Source organism: Perna viridis, chromosome 14 (genome assembly GCF_037379345.1).
Source record: "Perna viridis isolate PV_CMFRI_1.1 ecotype Kerala chromosome 14, ASM3737934v1, whole genome shotgun sequence".
Lineage (NCBI taxonomy): Eukaryota > Metazoa > Mollusca > Bivalvia > Mytilida > Mytilidae > Perna > Perna viridis.
The window spans coordinates 28,096,732-28,116,826 of NC_142458.1; the positions used below are offsets into that span (position 1 = coordinate 28,096,732).

Consider the following 20,095-nt stretch of genomic DNA (forward strand, 5'->3'; position numbering starts at 1 on the left):
ATGTGATATGGTTAAACGAAAATAAAGTGACCCCTGTAAAACAAGGTAGTGTCTATCATTAATCATGCCAATCTCACGAACGTTCTATCTTTGAAGAATTAAGAAATGTACATTGAAAGGTATCATACACTTTTAAAACTATCCACTGTTCAATTTGATTCTGTTCGAGATGAATAGTCAGAAAGAAAAAATATTAAAAAAGGGTTAATCCCGTCTACCTTGTTATCGAATGACAAAAATGTCAGCCTTCTGTAGTTTTGTTAAGGGTAAACTGCAAATAGAAATATTTGTTTAAACGGTAACTTGAAATGTGATAATTTTACTACATTGAAAATAGCTATTTTTTATTCATGAGAATATTAAAAAAAATCTTTAATGAGTTCGAGTGTTACATCTCTTTTACAAGTATGGACAATCATGATATAGTAATATTTGAAACTGTACAAAATTTATGTTATAAGAGATACAAGTGTTGAACATGACTTTGTAAATATATATCATATGTAACTTAGTTGATTGTTGTCTAAAAACAAATTACTCTTTAAAGATATAAAAATTGCATGTTTTTTTTAAATATTATTGAATTAGTCCGTGTTGTGATACCTTGGCAATACTGAATCCTCTAAACAGACACAAGGTTAGTTTTAAGACATGAAACAATTACAACCTAAAAATATCGATTATTAAAAAAAAAGACAAGGGAACAATGCTTACTCCCAACACTGCAATGGGAATTACTTGACAAATGGAACAATCTGTATATGTTAAAATAAACACCACTTTATCAACCATACTGAAAAGGCGGTATACAAAGAAGGCCCAAGCAAAAGTAATTAATCCTTGAGATAAATATCACAAACAGCCTTATTACTGAAGATATTTCTATTTCCAGGACTGTTTTCTCTTCTTCTGAAGTTGACTACAAAGAAGAAACAAAACACATTTTTACGACAGTTTTCCACAAATACAACGAGAGAAATCGACCATACAATGAAGGCTTGAATCCTATCAAGATATGGGCCAATCTAGAGTTCGTAGATGTTATGTCAATAGATTCCAAGCGACACGTTATGGACAGTATCGTGGACCTCCGATTGGTAAGTTAAAATACAAAATATTATGGACCTATTGTTCAAACCCTATTGCATTTTGATATAAGGGAGCGAACATTTGATTTTTATGGGGGAACTATGATCAAATTTACTATCCTGTTTTTCTTATTAATTGGGCGGTAAGAGCCCATTTTGTATACAAACAAAAATTATTAGAGCAATATTAGATCCTGCCTTTTTATTTTTTTTATTTTTCTTATGGCAAGGATATAAACGGATATAAACGTCCCGACAAACATAAAACATCGTCAAACTTGCCTTTATTTTGTCAATCTCTTCATCTTTGATCATGTTTTATTGTACACTTACGGTTATTGTAAAAATAATGTTTTTTTTGTCAACTTTAGAATTAAACCTCGTTTTAGTAATACTTAAGTTACAGTGTATCTTTTTAAGTCAAATTTCTATCTTGTCTAAACCAAACTTTCGATAAACCTGTCCAGTCAGATAGTTTTTAAGGCCATTGATATAACTTTAAATATATATTTTAAACCTGCACAATTCGAACACATGTCTAAACTGCCAAAATCTGGAAATTCTAAAGAGGATCGGTTTAGACGGGTTTAAGTGTATTATCCTTTATTCAAATGTTTCCCGCGCCACGATGATTATATCATACACACAATCGATTTAATGGAAGCAGCCTAATACAACAAGCCTGCATATGCACAAATATGGACGTGCTGACAAGAGTAAAACATTGACTCTCAACTACAGAACATAAGTACTAAACAATACGAGTTTCCATTAAATTGTTTAGCACTTGCGACCGAGGGGACAAAATAAGAATTTGATTCTATTTCTGTTTAATTGCATGATAGCAAAATCATTTGGTGATGTCATAACAATGAAATCTTCATACAAACAATTTGAAATATATTGCCAAACATTCATTCTACATGCTTTTAAAACATATACAAAATAATTTGCCGCCCAATTTCGCAAATGTTTATTTTATAATTTATAAACAATATTGATTGCTCCAAGAAGAATTATTTGTACTTTCATTTGAGTTACATCATAGTACTGTCAATGCATTCGATTAATGTGCATTAGTTATGCCTTTACTCTATGAGACTTATTACAACAATAAAGAAGATAGTCAGGTTATATGCAAATCATATAGATGACATTACGTAATCAAGCAGTGCTTAACATTTCTAAAATGGTGATCAAATTAGGCATTTGTTTAATTTTCTTCAAAGCTAACGATAAAATGGGTGTTTCTCGTTTTACACGCCAATTTACGCCACAATCCCGTCTTCACGACTTGATAAACTACGTATCACTCCGCATGCTTAAACACTCTGTGTATATATATATGCAATTTTATCCACAGACCAGTAATCGTTTCCTAACTTTTTGTGTATCAATCCGCTAATGTAAAGGCTGTCCTATTGTATAATTAATGGACAGGAGTAAATTGTTTCTTATTTCATTAAGAATGCATAAAAACACATGTGACAGTCCAGAAGTCAATATTTACCACTAAGTCATCAGGATGACAGAGCTCTTGGCGGATACATTCTACTTTGATATTTCAATTATTTCAGCACCCTCCATGTACTCCTTTATGAGTAAAGACTTTGTCTTTTTTTATTTAAAGAAATGAACGGAGTAGATTAACTTCTCATTATTCACTGTTTAATGACAAATGAAGGCAAGTATGAAAACTTTATTCTCCTGACGGCTATCTTACAGTTAACTTGATGTGATATTGATTTTATTCTTCTAACGGCTACTTTACATTTAACTTGATGTGATATTGATTTTATTCTTCTGACGGCTACCATACAGTTAACTTGATGTGATATTGACTTTATTCTTCTGATGGTTACTTAACAGTTAACTTGATGTGATATTGACTTTATTCTTCTGACGGTTACTTTACAGTTAACTTGATGTGATATTGACTTTATTCTTCTGACAGCTACCTTACAGTTAACTTGATGTGATATTGACTTTATTCTTCTGACGGTTACTTTACAGTTAACTTGATGTGATATTGATTTTATTCTTCTAACGGCTACTTTAGAGTTAACTTGATGTGATATTGACTTTATTCTTCTGACGGCTACCATACAGTTAACTTGATGTGATATTGACTTTATTCTTCTGATGGTTACTTAACAGTTAACTTGATGTGATATTGACTTTATTCTTCTGACGGTTACTTAAGAGTTAACTTGATGTGATATTGACTTTATTCTTCTGACAGCTACTTTACAGTTAACTTGATGTGATATTGACTTTATTCTTCTGACGGTTACTTAAGAGTTAACTTGATGTGATATTGACTTTATTCTTCTGACAGCTACTTTACAGTTAACTTGATGTGATATTGACTTTATTCTTCTGACAGCTACTTTACAGTTAACTTGATGTGATATTGACTTTATTCTTCTGACGGCTACCTTACAGTTAACTTGATGTGATATTGACTCTATTCTTCTAACGGTTACTTTACAGTTAACTTGATGTGATATTGAAAGCATAACCCAAATGCACCGTGTAGGTTAGCGAGAATAACCTTCTTTGAATGAAGTTGGTTGGAAGTTTAAATTGCTAGAGTATTCTTTCATTGCACACCAAAACACTTTTTAACTGTGATTCGCATAAGATCAATCATAAAACTTATGATGATTAAATAAAAAAAAAAACTAAAAAGATATCATGTCTTTTTATTTCCTTACCTAAATCTAACATTGGAAAAAAATCCAACAGACTCAGTATGGACAAGCAACAATAACCTTTTTAGATTTTCCATGTTTACAGAATGAATAAGTTCAAATTATTTAAGTAGTTTTCTTTGATGGCACAGCAAAAACAGTTTTAAACTGTGATACGTGTAAGATTAATTACAAAACTTATAACGATAATTAATCAAAAGACAAAATTAGCTTTCCTTTCTATTTTTGATGTATAGCTTGATAGGAAAATCATCTGAAGATGTCATAATAATAGAGGTTGTTCGTGTTCTTTCTGACAATTTGTTAATGATCATGAGAAAATTTCTAAGCATCTTAAAACACATTTTACCGTGCCATATCACTAATTTTACATTAATACTATGATAAACAATAGCACATAGAACAAGGAAAACAGATTGTTTTACTCAGTTTTAACGATAATATCAGCACGAAAACAGATGTTACCAAGATTTTTGCAGTCTTTTTTATTCCTTCAGAAGCACTCTTTAATTGTGTCATACGGAGGTTATGCACGGAACTTTGTGATGCATTTGATTCGTAATTCAGCTTTTGTAGCACACAGATAGAAAATATAAAGCACTCCTCATTGTATAAATCACACGAAAGTAATAAAATGTTTTTAATAGACGAGTACTATAATTGATACTACAATTACATATGAACGACATGGTATCTTGTCTAAAAGTTGTAAGTAGCAGTCTTTACAAAAACCAGACAGGAGGTGATTCATGCATGTCAAAAACCCACCAAATTTACTTTTATTTTTTATTCAGAATCAGATACAGACCACATATCAATCCTTGGTTTTTTATTTGGGGGTTGCGCTTTTGAGATAAAATTTATATAGATTGTACATGAAAATAGCACTTTTGCAAGAGTAATTACTCTTGATTTGTTTTGATCTGGTTAGTTTTAGTGGGAGATAAATATATGATTTTCTCAAAAGTGCAAATAAGAATACAAAAAGACTATATGTTCCCTACAAATATAGCATCTGAAGATAGAAAGAAAAAACATCGTTTGTTCCGTGGGTACTTTTACACCATGAATCACTTTACCATTGGTAGTGTCTGAATTTTATATGGACTGGTACATAAGTTGGATTAAATATCATATATATTGAATCATAGCTTTGTTGAAATATAGATCACATTTTCTTTTTGTATACATTTTTTTGAAAATTCCAAATAATGTTCAATTTCGAACTTTTATCTAAAACAAATCTTCTTCAATAATGTATAATCGTTATTTAAGAGACGTAACAACCTGCCTGCCTAGAACCAAGTACCTCACCCGTTTGCATGAAAAAAAACTTTGCATATTTTAATAAGTAGCACCTTGGGGAACTGTTGCCATGTGAAATGTCACATCCGGTATATAATAGCCACAAATTAAGTTAGTAGAGTGATACATAGTTAGTCAAAAAAGTGCTGTAAGGTTTGCGGAGGAGGATGGTTTTAGACATTTTTCATATATTTTTTTTAAATTGGTCAATAACTCGTCATGTTAACTAGAATAAGTTAAACCTATTATTATTCGCTTTGGTAAATTACAAGTAGCTTCCAATTCAACCTACTACACTCTTCCCTATTTTACTTATGCTAGAGCAATCTAAAATAATGGATTGGAAATTGCCTGTTCAAATACAATAATGTACAGATTTTTTCTAATTAATGATAGAATAGCATGGGAACATCTGTCTCGGGGATTTTACATAAATATCCTCCCCCACTAGAAACAATTTCACATTACTAATTACAATTTTGCAATACCAACACATGAAAAAAATTGCAATAATGTGTTAACGAAACAGAAAGTATTAGATTTAAATAAAGACCAACCCGTTTCCATATGATTTACTCGCCATCCTTTATTTCTGATTTCTAATATAGCGTCTTCATGTCGTCAAACAGTATATGTCGGTACAACTCCACCTTTAGCACCTGCACACTGTCTCTTTTCTTTCACTGTCGCTACGAGACAAAACACTCATTTAAAAACGTTGACGCGATGATATAATGGCTGAAAGGCTATCTAATTGAAAATCAATTATATAAATACACACATTTAACACATACGATAACATAAATATTCAAATTTAATCCAACTTCCATACAGGGGAGGTTGAACAGAACAGCTGTTATTTTGGCTACGCCTGGGGGAATTTTTGTCACAAAAATTACCGTATTTGTCATTTTAGAAAAGAAACAATTCCTTCCGGGGGTAGATTTGTACTTATTTTAACATGGCTTTGGTATTTATATTTTCATTAAAGACCTGGCTGTCGCTCGGTGTTAAATAATCGAATATAAATGCCGTACCCATGTTAAAATGAGTACAAATCTACCCCCTCCATGAATTATTTCTTAATTACGCGAAGAATGACATTTTCCTGTTTATACATATATCCTATATGTTGTTCTATATTTTTGTATGAAGTTGAGGTCAGTAAAATGATCTCACTGAGGTAACAATGCCACCAATTTGCAACTTGCACTTATGACAACACTTCAAAAGAAGCTACATTTTTGTACGCAGACAGCAATCTTAAATTAAAAATGTTTGTATTGCTTTTTATTCCATTTTTGTGCTGTTCGATATTATAAAACATGATATATTTATTTTATGAAATGAATAAAACAAATGTCATTTTCTTCATGGTAATCATATTGGTGTGCTAAAGTGATGTGAACTTAACAAAAACAGAATTCTTTAATTTATCAAAAGTTCTTAGGAAATAAACGCCCAATTTTATAAACTATTTTTACGAAATGATGGTCTTTATTTTATATCACACTGGAGTATCCCAAGATGGATTGTTTTCATGGAACAATGTACATTTTTGTATTTTGATGTGTCCAGTATATTTGCACGATAACTGTAATGCGTCACAAAGGTAGATTATTACGTTAATCACCTGTTATGTGCAAGATATTGTTCACACAGGGATTATCTCAGCTGCATATGCATTGAAATTCCAAATCCAAAATTTACTAGGCTAAAGATGTCATAAGCCTTAATATATCATTTTTTTTTAAATTGCATATAGTACTTGGACTGAAATAATCCCTCGTGCACCCCCAATCATCATTCAAAATATGATTTTCAGGTACCCTTATACCTCCCATTTAAAAATATTTTTGTCGCCAAAAAATTCACTGAAGGATTTTTATATTTTTTGGCTATTTTTTATACCTCGTTGAGGCAAAAATCCATTTTTCGAGTATTTAGTTTAAAGAACCTTATGTGATACTGCACATTAATATTATGTCTAAGCTTCAAAATGACTGTAAGCAATAAATATTTGAACTTTTTGATGTCATGTTAGGTGGGAAGATACCACCCCTACCCACGAAAAAAATGCCCCAGCATGAATTTAGATGTTAATTTTTGGCAAATAAAGGGTGTTCAATAGACGTATTGGGTTCTTTTGTTTTAATTAGCGATGTCTCTTAAATATCTTCTCATTTCAGGCGATGTTTTCAGTTTCAATGTAACAATAATAGTTTTTTTCATAAAAAGGGGACATTTCCGGAATTTAATATTGTCTTCAATTTCACAATTATAATTGAATTTTTTTTATTTTTTAAAATAACGTACTTTAAACAAGCGTTTGTATATTCAAACAAAATTATATAGTGTCTTAGCTTTCTAATGAACCCAAGAAATAAATATTTGAACTTTTCCAAGACCAATTAGGTAAATATTGCCACCCCTACCCATGAGAAGAATACCTCAACATGGACCAAAATGTTAATGTTTAGCATATAATCGATGCGAAAAAAGACATATTGGGTACTTATGTTTTATATATCAATGTATTATACATGTGTTCTCATTTCAGGCGAATATTTTTTTTTAGTTTGAAGATGACAATAATGAGTTTTTCATAAAATGGGGAATTTTCTGAAGTTACCTACTTCAAACAAGCTTTTGTGTATTCACACACATTTATGGAGCAACTTATCTTTCTATGATTTTATAGTAATTGTCACCCTAAAAGGAAAAACTAAGCACCTGGATGGATCAGATATGTTTTGTACATCTTAATCTTAATTATGAATGCTTAAAATATGAGTTCTACACTGTCGGTATGATGTAAATGAGAATTATGTTTGATACTGTGACCAGTTTTCTAGGGGTAGGGTAATATTTTTACCATTTTTTGAAAACTTTTTCTTGAAAATTAGTGGTTTATTTATGTAGAAAATAAAATTATCTATTTACATGATACCAGATTTTAGACGTTTCAGTTGAGGAATAAATTGTAGAGTAGAATTTATCTGACTTGCACGGAAAATTCGAAAATCCGATTTTGTGCATTTTTGGATAAATTCTGACTACGACAATCGGCAAAATTCATCAAAAGAACCTCAGAAGTATAACTTGTGATAATACTAAACAGAAAACACCAAATAAGTCATTTTTTACTGAAGCATAAAAACTCTAGGGGTTTTGACATTGAAAAATATGTCAATTTAAGCGATTTTTCGGCTGGGTAGGGGTAAATTTATTCATTTTACCCCTTAACTCCAAGTGTTTTGGTACCAGTGGAAAGCTGAGACATTGGGCTACATGATAGTTCCTAAATATGTTTGTTTGTTCACACATGCTTTCCCAGGAAGGCTTAGACGTTCAAACAATTGAGTCACAAAAATCTTGGCTTTTTGTCCCAGTGGTGTATAACTATAGGCTTATACTGAAAGAAGAATCCGAGAATATTCTTTGGCGACAAATTGATTCGGTAATGGGAGATATAAAGGTACCTACAAATCACCCTGAAGTTGATGATTGGGGGTTGACCCTCCCAGCCCATGGACTAATACGGTCAATTTCATTTTATGCTTACTATGCTTAGAGAGGGATATTCAAGGTATTCAGATGTTAGAAATTACCATTTGCAAACGCAGTTTAGGATGATATTATATTTTTTCGATACACACTTTTTGTTTATTTCACCTTCTTTACCTACTTATTGACTCTACTTCTTTTCATTTACAATTCTAATAATAATCTCCTTTCCTCAAGTTTGGGATGCCATTTAGAAATAATATATGTTATGAAGTGGTTAACGTAAACGTAAATAAGAATTAAAATTTACGTTTCTGCGAAACATATAGCAGTCGCCTCCCGCTTTCTGATCAACCTTTGAGAAACAAATCGTCAATGGAACTGCTTATCGAGGCAGCGCATAAAACCTGGATATCAAATTTCTTCGAAATCGAACGACTTTGAATTTTTCTGGCGGTGTCAGCCATTTTGAAAAATAGCGGTCGATCCGTAGTTCAAATTATCGATTGATAATCTTAATCGGAACGTCTTAACGAACATAGATATCAATTTTCATCAAAACCTGACAATATATCTAATTTTCGCGCGTAGTGGCGGCCATTTTGAAAATGGCGTCCGACACATAGCTCAAAGTGCCTATTGAGCCGCATATTGTTAATGAGGACGACTCAAAGAACCTAGATATCAATTTTCATCGAAGTCAGACAATTTTTTTTATTTTCGACCGCGTTGGCGGCCATTTTGAAAATGGCGGCCGAGAGGCAAGCGATTTGTTTTGTGATTTTGTTTGGACTTTAGAGCTCAATGTTTACACTAAGTTTTATCAAATTCTGATCTGCGGTTTTTGAGATATATGATGTTCAAACTTCCGGTGTAAAAAATGGGTACGTCCAGTCTGACGGCCATTTTGACTTCCTGCAAAGTTTCAACTCAATCGGACCAGTCACTCTTGAAAAAAAGAGCGAACACGTTAGCATTTTTTTGATAACAGGAGAATTAAAATAATAATAATAATAGTTATAATAAGAAACACAGACAGTAAAAACCATAAGTCACCGCCACTTCGTGTTCGGCGACTTAATAATAAATTGGTGAACAGTAACAACGTTTAAATGATCAAAAAGTAACTAAATACATGCAAATAAAATATGAATAAAACGTAAAAATATTGAAACAAAATATGAGCCTAAATTTTCGGCCTTACGGCCTTCGTCAGGGGCAAAAGTATCTCATTATTTTATACTCCCGACGAAGGCCGTGAGGCCGAAACATTGGGCTCATATATTTTTCAATATTTTTTACGTTTTATTCATACTTTACCATTTAGGTTGTTTTAAATTCCGTAATATTGTATGATGTGTGTACATTAAATTTTGAATGAGGGTACTCGTTTTTCTATAATGATTTGCTATATGTATGATTAACCCATAGCGGTTGTATAAATTGTATTTACATTAATAGTTTGTTTTTTTTACTTCCATGTTTGCCGTTCCGTTTTTTCATGTTACTATGACTACCAAACTAACTTCAAAATGTGTCTCGTTGAAGTCGATGACTTCTTAAAATTTTGGCAAGGTCAAAACATTAAAAGAAGATAGCCAAAATGATGACATGAACATTAGGGGTACATTTTTTTTCTGTTCTATTTATATCAAAGACATGGCACTGTTTAAACAACCTATGTAAACATATACTTATGATCCTGTCAAGTGGTTCAGCATAAATTTAATTAGTTTAATGAACAATTACGAACATCATAGGTAACGTTTTTTGGGGAAAGTACAAAAAGTACTTCGTTAAATATTTGAAAGAAAATCCATTAACGTTATCTTTATTTGTTAGGTTGGAAATAAAAGCAACTGCTATTTGTCCTCCTAAAGAGTTACTATGTTATTCTACGAAATTGAATCAAAAACCACAATAAGTGACTCATCATTACAAACTTCCAAATGGCCTTCTTACAGACACTGATATTTTGTTATTTTTGAACAGGTTGATACATGTTTATATCTGTCTTATGTACTATAATGGTCCGTAATGTTTGGTTCATAAACATAACAACCATGGACACTGTGCTTGTAAAGACACAAACAAATATCATTTTACTAACAACATAAATAATAATTGAATGCTTTGTACAAATCTCTATCTGCAAATAAAATGTGCCATATCCTATGCTACTACCAGACACATGTTGCAAGAAAAAACACAGAAAAGTAATAATTGGAATAAGAACGGATAGGATGAAATGCACCAGCGTTTGACCTAAATCCAAAAACGGAAATACCTGAGAGCACCAAATGGTCTTCAATAAGTGTAAACACACAATTAATCAAGCTCATAAAGGCCCGCCCTACAAAGGTAAAAAATGATTACGGTAACAGAACGAGTAGCAATTTTTACATCAACAATGCCTTTGGATGTCAAATGAAAACCAAGCAAAAATTACACAAAGAATAATAATAAAAAAGTGGGATAGCAGACATTACTAAATTTGCGAGCATGGACTGGCTGTTCAAAAAGGATCACCGAGTTGCACACATCATGTTAAGTCACAGCTGAACTAATAAATTGACCTAACAAACTTGTTCGCATCGGTAAGATTGATGCGTAATCAATGTTTTCAAGTTAGGTATTTTTTTGATATTTTGAAGTTTTTAAAATTGAAGATATTACATGGCCATGCACTATTTTTATTATTCACCTAGATTTTATTCTAATTGAAAAATGCTAACATTCTTGTGTTCATACAACAAGAACATATCTTGCCAAGACTTTTTTGTAAGGGTGAAAATCCTTAACATTTGCTATTGTTGGCAGGGAAAACATTGTAGTCACAGTCTTATCTCTCGCTTGTGGTAGTCATATACATGACAAGTCTGTCGTCAATAATTTACGTTCCAGGTTACCGCGTACACATGTATTTTCAAATATCCTACTGTAAACTGAGTTGGCAATGAATAATTGGAACACAACTTGTCGTGGAATTATATGGCATTGTTTTTAGAACATGATTAGAATGAGAAACAATAAAGTCTTGTTAAAAACAAGAATTAGGTAAAGTAAATATACAAAACAGAATGAAATACACATCCTAATTAGAAGAAATGAGACAGAAACTAATGACTGAATGAAGTACTTGGACTTAACTTGAGATTTAGTAGCATGGGTCAAAGGCATAATTATTTTATTGATTGCTTCATCACAACCCTTCCCATATGAGAGCATTATTTTTTTCTGTTAGAATTAGGAAAAAACCTTTCTTATGTAACCTTTGCATATTTAGTTCTTAAATCCTGGTCGTTGGCTCTTGTATACGATCTCATTTTCGGACAGTCATTGCTTCATTTTGTTTTGTCTGTGTGAAGAAAAAGTATTTTTCTTGAGATGAACAAAGTCATCACAAAGTACGTTTATAGTGAAACACAATGAAATTATTCATGTCGAATATTCGATATTGAACCAAAATATTCACTTAGTGAAATGATGTTCATGTTGTAGGAGAAGTTATTAAGTGTAAGATTTTGTAAGAATCAGGCAAAATGTGAAAAGTCAAAAATATGCATGTTATAATGCCACCGAAATAACAATATAATTGCAATCAAGGATGCTTTCTGTATTTGAAAAGTTTATTATTTGATCTCTGCATCACTGGATTTGCTCCGAAAAAAATTTTTCAATAGAATGTTATACAAACTGATTTTTTTTACAGATTTATCTGCCCTTGCAATGTTCATTTTCAGTGTATTTCAATGAAATTATATGTCTTTTTTCCTTGATTCTGATGGTGTAAACTTTAAAAATGGTGTTTTTTTACTCCATATTTCACTCACTGCCCTGATTCTTGCAGAGACTGACACCTAAGTTGTTAATGCTTAAACCATGTCTTGATGGTATACAGGTCAGCGGCCTATCAAATGCCTCGATAAAATTTTGAATGAGGCTCATTCTGAATTTTTACCGTGAATAGATTGAGAAGTTATTTCATGAAATTATCTATTCTAGTTGTAAGTAAAACATACTTTAAAAATATATGTACTGACTTAAACTCTTGAGTTGGCAAAAGTGTAAATATTAATTGTATTGTTAACGTCAATGTTACGTCTTGTTGTAAATGTCAATGTCTCTTATTAGCACGTGCCTCACATTTCAGAGCCTCTGTTGTTGTACGAAAAGTATTAACATGTGATAACATCTTGTTTGAGGTGATTTATTGACAAAACAACAAAACAAACGTTTACTTCGTGTAAAAAGTAGATAATTAGTATAGAAATAAACAGTCACTGTGTGTCCATTTGTAAAATTATTCTAAAATGAAGATAACGTCGTTTTAAAAGGAAGATATATTATCAAGGACAGAAAACTTGAAACTTGATGTATAAGAATCTGCTTTGTATCTGTACTGTAGGGTGTATACTATATTTATTCTCTTACTCAAGCATGTATTTCACTTAATTATGAAATTCTCTCTCCGAAAAGTTATTTTATATATTATATATTTTTTATTTTATGTTCATAATGATAGACAGTCTTGTTGAAATAATATTGCATCTTATCTTCTACATATGTATTTGCTAGACTTTAAGTAATTTTTTATTTTTCCTCATCAACATCATAGTGTTTTCACAAGGGCGGAGGAGGAAACTTGGGAAAAATGGCTTTTAATTTTTAGAGTATTTAAAACCATCAATAATAGAGGTAATCGAAGTGCTTCGTCGATATTATAGCAGTCAAATACAAGACTTGTTTTAAAAAGACGGTGTAAATACTTCTTGCTTCCATATACCCTTATCACGCATATAAATGCGTAACATTTGGTCAAGGTCAACGGCGTCATACCGGCATGTGAAGGTCAAATAATAAAAAAAGAAACATATGATAACCATTATCATAACCAAAACATTTTTAAATCTGCTAAAACACATTACTATCAATAAGAAATGTAAACACGTGTATAAAAGGGCACCACGTAAGATGGAATGGAATGTCGGAGTGGAATCACTGTATGGAGTTTTGTTTTGTAGCTGACTCACCGAGTGAAGTGCTTGAGTCGAGTCGAATCAAGCCACTGAATTGAGTGTTGCAATGGAATCACTACGTGGAGGCTAAGAGTGGCTCAATGAATGGAGTGTAAGAATAGAATCACTATATGGAGTATTGGGGTTGATTGTAGAGTGTTAAAGTGGAGAAGTCACTGAATGGAGTGCTTGGAGAAGGTTTTGCAATAGACGTAGTAAACACATGAGAATAAAAACTATGTAATTTTTAAAAAAGTCTGTAAACTCAAAACCCAAAGTCAATACTCCAAGACAAGACTCCATTCTGTTTTATACATACACATAGCATAGACACGAAATAGCAATATCAGTACTCTAGGCTTACAGTTCAACAGTTAAAAAAACATGTTTTAATAATGGTACGAATACATTTACTTCAGTATTTAATATTTGGGCTATTTTATGTTGTTTGTTGTGTATGTCTGTTTTCCATGTCTGGTTATATCCCTGGATTACATTCTTTTGTTTTCCACTAGAATCTTGATAACTCGTTTGATTGTAGTTTTAACCGTTGTGATATTATTTATATATGTTTACCAAGATCTTCAATGCTAACAAAGCGCACACATAACAACCCAGCATACCAACAAAGTGCAAACTATATAAAATATGAACAATATATATCACATACCAACACAGTATACCAACCAAGTACAAACGACACAAAATGTACAATATATATCACATATCAACACGGCATACCAAAAAGTACAAAGGAGAAAAAATGTACAATGAATGCCACATATCAACACAGTATACCATCAAAGTACAAACGACACAAAATGTACAATATATATCACATATCAACACAGCATACCACAAAAGTACAAAGGAGACAAAATATACAATGAATGTCACATATCAACACAGTATACCATCAAAGTACAAACGAAACAAAATGTACAATGTATATCACATACCAACCCAGCATACCAACAAAGTGCAAACGACACAAAATGTACAATATATATCACATATCAACACAGTATACCATCAAAGTACAAACGAGACAAAATGTACAATATCTATCACATACTAACACTGTATACCATCAAAGTACAAACGACACAAAATATGCAATATCTATAACATACCAACACAGTATACCATCAAAGTACAAACGAGACAAAATATACAATATTTATTACATACCAACACAATATACCATCAAAGTACAAACGAGACAAAATGTACAACATTTATCACATACCAACACAGTATATCATCAAAGTACAATCGAGACAAATGTACAATATCTATCACATACCAGCACTGTATACTATCAAAGTACAAACGAGACAAAATATACAATATCTATCACATATCAACTCTGCATACCAGTCTAAGACACAAACCATAATATAAAATGATTAATACAAAAGGGAAGTCCATATTAATTCGAACGGTTTCTTGCATCAACGATCCTTTTTACTAATTGTATGTTAAAAGATTCAATAAGATTAGTGTGGATATATCATACAGATACAACTTTCAGGGTCGACTCTTCTGTCATCGCAGCTACAAGCTCTCCTTACAAATAGCTTATTGATGTTAAGTAACTATATTGTAAAAATGCCCGACATCTATTGTAAGTAGAAAGCAAGCAGTTTATCAATTAGACCAAAATAAGAAGATGAAGGGAGAGCAAAGGCAATATAAAACATCCTTCCCTGTCTTTCAGATTAAGTAAATGTTGTTGAAATTAAATTGGTCAGGCAGAACCTTTGATGGTGAATCTTTCAGATCTTTCTTTGCATAAAGCCTTTGATAACAAGGGAGTTAATTTACGTGATATGCCCAATTTCTGTCAGAGACCTGTCTGATTTTAACTAACAACATCAGTCAGTGCCTGATGCAAATCGATCGTAAAATACATTTGGCACAAACTCAGCATCTTCTCTTTCAGTATTACTGTAAATCTGTAAAATACATTTGACCTACCAAAGCCGAACATCTTTTAACTTATCGATTTTATATTTCATAGTCTTTTTACTATGTTACAGGCATTAACAAATAAACTTCCTAATAAGTACTATTATTTAACCTCAAAACATACTTTATTCAAGAAATCTTTGACATAAATCTTACAGGTACAGGTAGCATATTCAAAGTGATCTGATTTATCAACATTGTAGACATTGTTTTTTGTTTCCGACCTGTGTAGCAAGGTTGACTGGTTTAGTAGTTTACAACAGTAAAAGTTTTCTAGATAAATAATTCTAAATTCTTAGGTTTACACGCACATTTGAACACAGTTATATAATTCGTACAGGTGTATTATATTATGAAATAAAAAGGATTTTATGAAGTTTAAACAGTAAATGTATTAAACATTACATAATTTGTATCTTTATTGTTTTATTATTTTCTGTCTATCTCAAATCTTTACGTTTCCTTTGTTATGCAAGTCTTTAAATGTGTAATATTTTTAATATATTGTGCAGATACAGTGGCCAGATTTCTAGACGGTATCACGCCAAAGTACCCCGCCGTGTTTTTTGCACCTGTCCCAAGTCAGGAATGTATGTATGTCTTGTTTAGGTTTCACTTTCTATGTACTTTTATATTGCTGGAGTATGTAGAGACAACAATTTGCTTTACCTGTATGTTGTTTTGGTGCTATCGTGCGTGCCTTATAGTGTGACAGTTTCCTCTTCTCTCATGGATGACTTCTGGCTAGCCCGAACTGACATTTGTCATCTCGCTGGGGTTGTTGCTTCTTTGACATATTCACTCTATCCATTTTCCTTACATATATAGAAATAGATGTTGTTTTACTAGACAGTATTAAATCATGACGCTGCAGCTATTTATATGTGGCCATTATTGGACATTCACTTACACTGAATGTATTATAGTCTAATTTGTTTTTGTTTAAATAAGTTTTTTTCTTAAATTAATTTTGAATATGTGTCTTTTAAAGACCTTTCTTAGTTTTTTTTCTGATTGAAAAATGAATTATGCCGTAAATCCCTTTTTTGCTGTCATCGTGTTAGCCGTTTGGTCGTTGTGAAAGTATGTGTTTGTTTTTCGTTTCTTCGCTACCTGATATAAGTTAATTTGCTATCATGTGACTTTTTTGATAGCCAATAAGGCACTCTCACCGATAAAAAACATTAAAAGCGTAGTGCCTTAGGTTTTGAACGTGTTTCGGTATCATAATTAAACTTGAAAAAGCCAGGATGTAACCTAACAATGAAATTGTTTTAAACAATAATTTCTGTGTGTACTTTTATGTGCTGTGTGTAATTGATGGTCCTTATCTGCACTATTTTTTGTTTATCCCACGGATTTTAGCTCGTGTCAACCTTTGTTTTCCCCGCAGGTTTCTCTTTGTTCCATGATAACCCTTTCCATCGGAGTTCTTCACGCTTGACGTTTTTGTATTTCTAAAAATAACATTTCCCAAAAAACCGTTATTCTTTATCAAATACTTTATCAACGTAGTATTACCAATAAATGTGAGTGATGGGATGACTTTATATAAACATCTCTTAACTGCACAACTTACTCTTACTAATTATTCAATGTATCTATAATTTGAACTTAGCACAATTTGAACGAATGCAGAGCCATTTTGTATTTAAGGTGCTGTGTTTAATGACTTACTACAATTTGAATAACGTAAAATGAATTACATTCAGGACTTCCAACTGAGACCATCTGATTTAGGTTATATCATATAAAATTAGTTTTCTTTGATCTTTGCGAATTTTCGTATGATATTGACTCACCCATTCTGCGTTTTATTGGTGTAAAAAGTAATATGTTCGTAACTAGTCTTATTTCTGGTTTGTTTATTCGTGAGATTGTAAGGATGGCCTACGCCTGAGTAAAATATAATTTACATATTACGAAACGATTGCCAGCCATTCAGGTTTAAGCCCCCAATATATACTTATATAGGATATTGCTGGCTCTCGGTCGGTGTCAATTGCATCTTTCATTTATTCAAAAAAAAAAAAAAAAAAAACATTGCTGTTTCTTAGAATAACTGTTATCGTGTATTGGTATTATGATCTTTGTTTGATACTTAAGATGCTACAGTAGGCATTACTCATCTTTTTTGCCTGTGTCGTTTATATCCAAATGTTGTAAGGTGTTTATCATTCACCGTTCAATTGATGATTCGGTGGGTGTAGTGGAAAATTCGTGGTTTGTGCCGCTTATCAATCGAAATCACGTCTCATCTTTTTATACTTATCTTGTGTAATTTAACTAATACTGTTACATCACGTACTGTAGATTTAGCCATCGATATTTGGTACATCACAAAACACACCTTACTTTTAATATCCGAAGTCATACTATTTTGAGATTCTAAATGATTGCTCCTTTTCACCAATTTGTGAGCCTTAGACGTAAATAAAATGCTGTAATATTAGACTGAACATCATTTCGATTGAATCATCTGACAAAAATTCGTGCTGGTTTCATGTAATAGATTGGCTGTGATAATATTAGGAAAGTGTCTAATGTTTTTTTACATCAAACAAAGTTTTATACATAAGGCGGGAACGTCCGAAAATAAATCATGAAACGAATCAAAGGATTTTCATATCTTGTCTGCAATATTGAAGAAGAATTAAATGTTAATCATAAAATTTCTTTTTAACTAAGTACGGGTGAATAACCGACATGAAAGCTTGCGTGCCAAAATTAAATTTAATAGTAACTCAAATACATATAACTCATTACACTGCGTACCAAAACTACCCCTGGCTACCAGGAGTTTATACTATCATCTGCAATGTTATTTAATTGGTGATGTTTTAAAAAATGTTATACCGCATGGCGGGTAACTTTTACGGGTGTAAAATTTAGCGATCACGATGCAATAAGGTAATCGAAAGAAAAATAAATTGACGGATGATATTTTTTGGTTAAGGCCAAGGCTACGGAATTTATTTTGGCGCTTTTGGACAGACCGCCAAAAACCCCTAAAAAGCGACCCGCGGAAATTACCCGCTGCACGGTATGAGAACCATAGTATCACCAAATTTATCTCCTAAACATACCTGATATCATCTTCCATATGCAATTGCACAATATGTTACTCTTCAAGGTTCTTAATTATGATTTCATGAATATGAAAATATATAAAATGCTTGAACGCAACGATTCCAAAACCTGGGTGGAAACTTCCCGATACAATACACTAATATACATGGAGAGACAGGATTTGAACTAAACAGTGTACTACAGAAATGCACATAGTTTGAAGTAGAGAAGGTAATAAAGGGAACTAAGGTTCTAGCGGAAATCAAAAGAATATAAGCCAGGGACAAAGACCAGAAATGAAAAACAGACACACACAACATATAACATAAAGTATCCAAAATAATACATACAAAGTAACAAAAGTAAATGAGAAACACGTAACACTGGGAGCGTGGACCAGGTGCACCGGTAGGGTAAGCGTCCTCTACTTTTCTAGAAACACCCGTCGAGTTGCTCATAAAGTCAGGTACGGGGTAGACAAAAGAGGAAAGGAAAACTATGACCGTTTTCACGGTGCAGATGGATATACCGTAACGAACCACGAGTTCATGATGACGACCATAAAACTTGATGACTTCAATCTTATACCACATCGTAAGTGATTGGGGAGAAATATTTATTTTTCTACGTCAGATTACGGAAGCTTTTTATTGAATACTGGAAAATGTAATTTCTAATAAGTTTTGAGAAATAACTCTCCCTATATTTAATATTCCATCTGTGTGGTACTTATGGTTAAAATCGTGGCGAATGTCATGTAAAAATGGGCATAATCAAAACTGACGACGTTTGGATATTGTCTTTCAACGACAAGAATAAATCTTTATTAAGTGCAAGTGTTTGTATATTATTTGATCTTGGCATCACTTGCATTACCCAGAATTTTTTCAATAGAATATTAGAAAAATGAGGTTTTTTTTAGGTATCTGCACTTGAAATGTTCATTTTCCGTGCATTTCAATGAAATCATAAATCAATGGTCCAGCATGATATGGAAAGTATTGTCTGTTTTCATTAATACTGATGGTGCAAATCGTCACATTAAACTATCAAAATGATGGTTTTTTTCATACCATGTTCCACTTACTGCATGAATTTTACACATCATATTCATATCTACTATTGACAATGAGAGTTTCTCATTCAAGGTTAGAAAATTACATAGCCCTGCCGCACTGGAACTAAGTCGTATGCCAATGCCTTTGAGTAAATAATCGGTATTTTTATTTTTATTTCAGAAATGGGCAGATAAGCGATTGATATGGACTTCTCAAATAATATTCTACATTACAGTTAACGAAACTACAATCTGGACTCCTGACATTGAGTTTTTAAACGCGTAAGTAAAGACGTTTAGTATCATTTTGTTATTAATTTAACTGGACGCTCCGATGTTGATAAAATATATTTTTCGTTAATGTTA

At 32.1% G+C, this 20,095-nt stretch overlaps 1 protein-coding gene across 1 annotated transcript in view; it reads left to right on the top strand.

The window, feature by feature from the left end:
* Nucleotides 1-20,095, top strand: part of LOC148598879 (acetylcholine receptor subunit alpha-like) — a 37,761-nt gene that overhangs the window by 13,770 nt on the left and 3,896 nt on the right. Inside the window, exons 2-3 of the mRNA XM_088560285.1 lie at nt 893-1,097; nt 19,911-20,011. Coding sequence (XP_088416411.1) covers nt 893-1,097; nt 19,911-20,011 — 306 coding nt within the window. The remainder of the gene's footprint in view (nt 1-892; nt 1,098-19,910; nt 20,012-20,095) is intronic.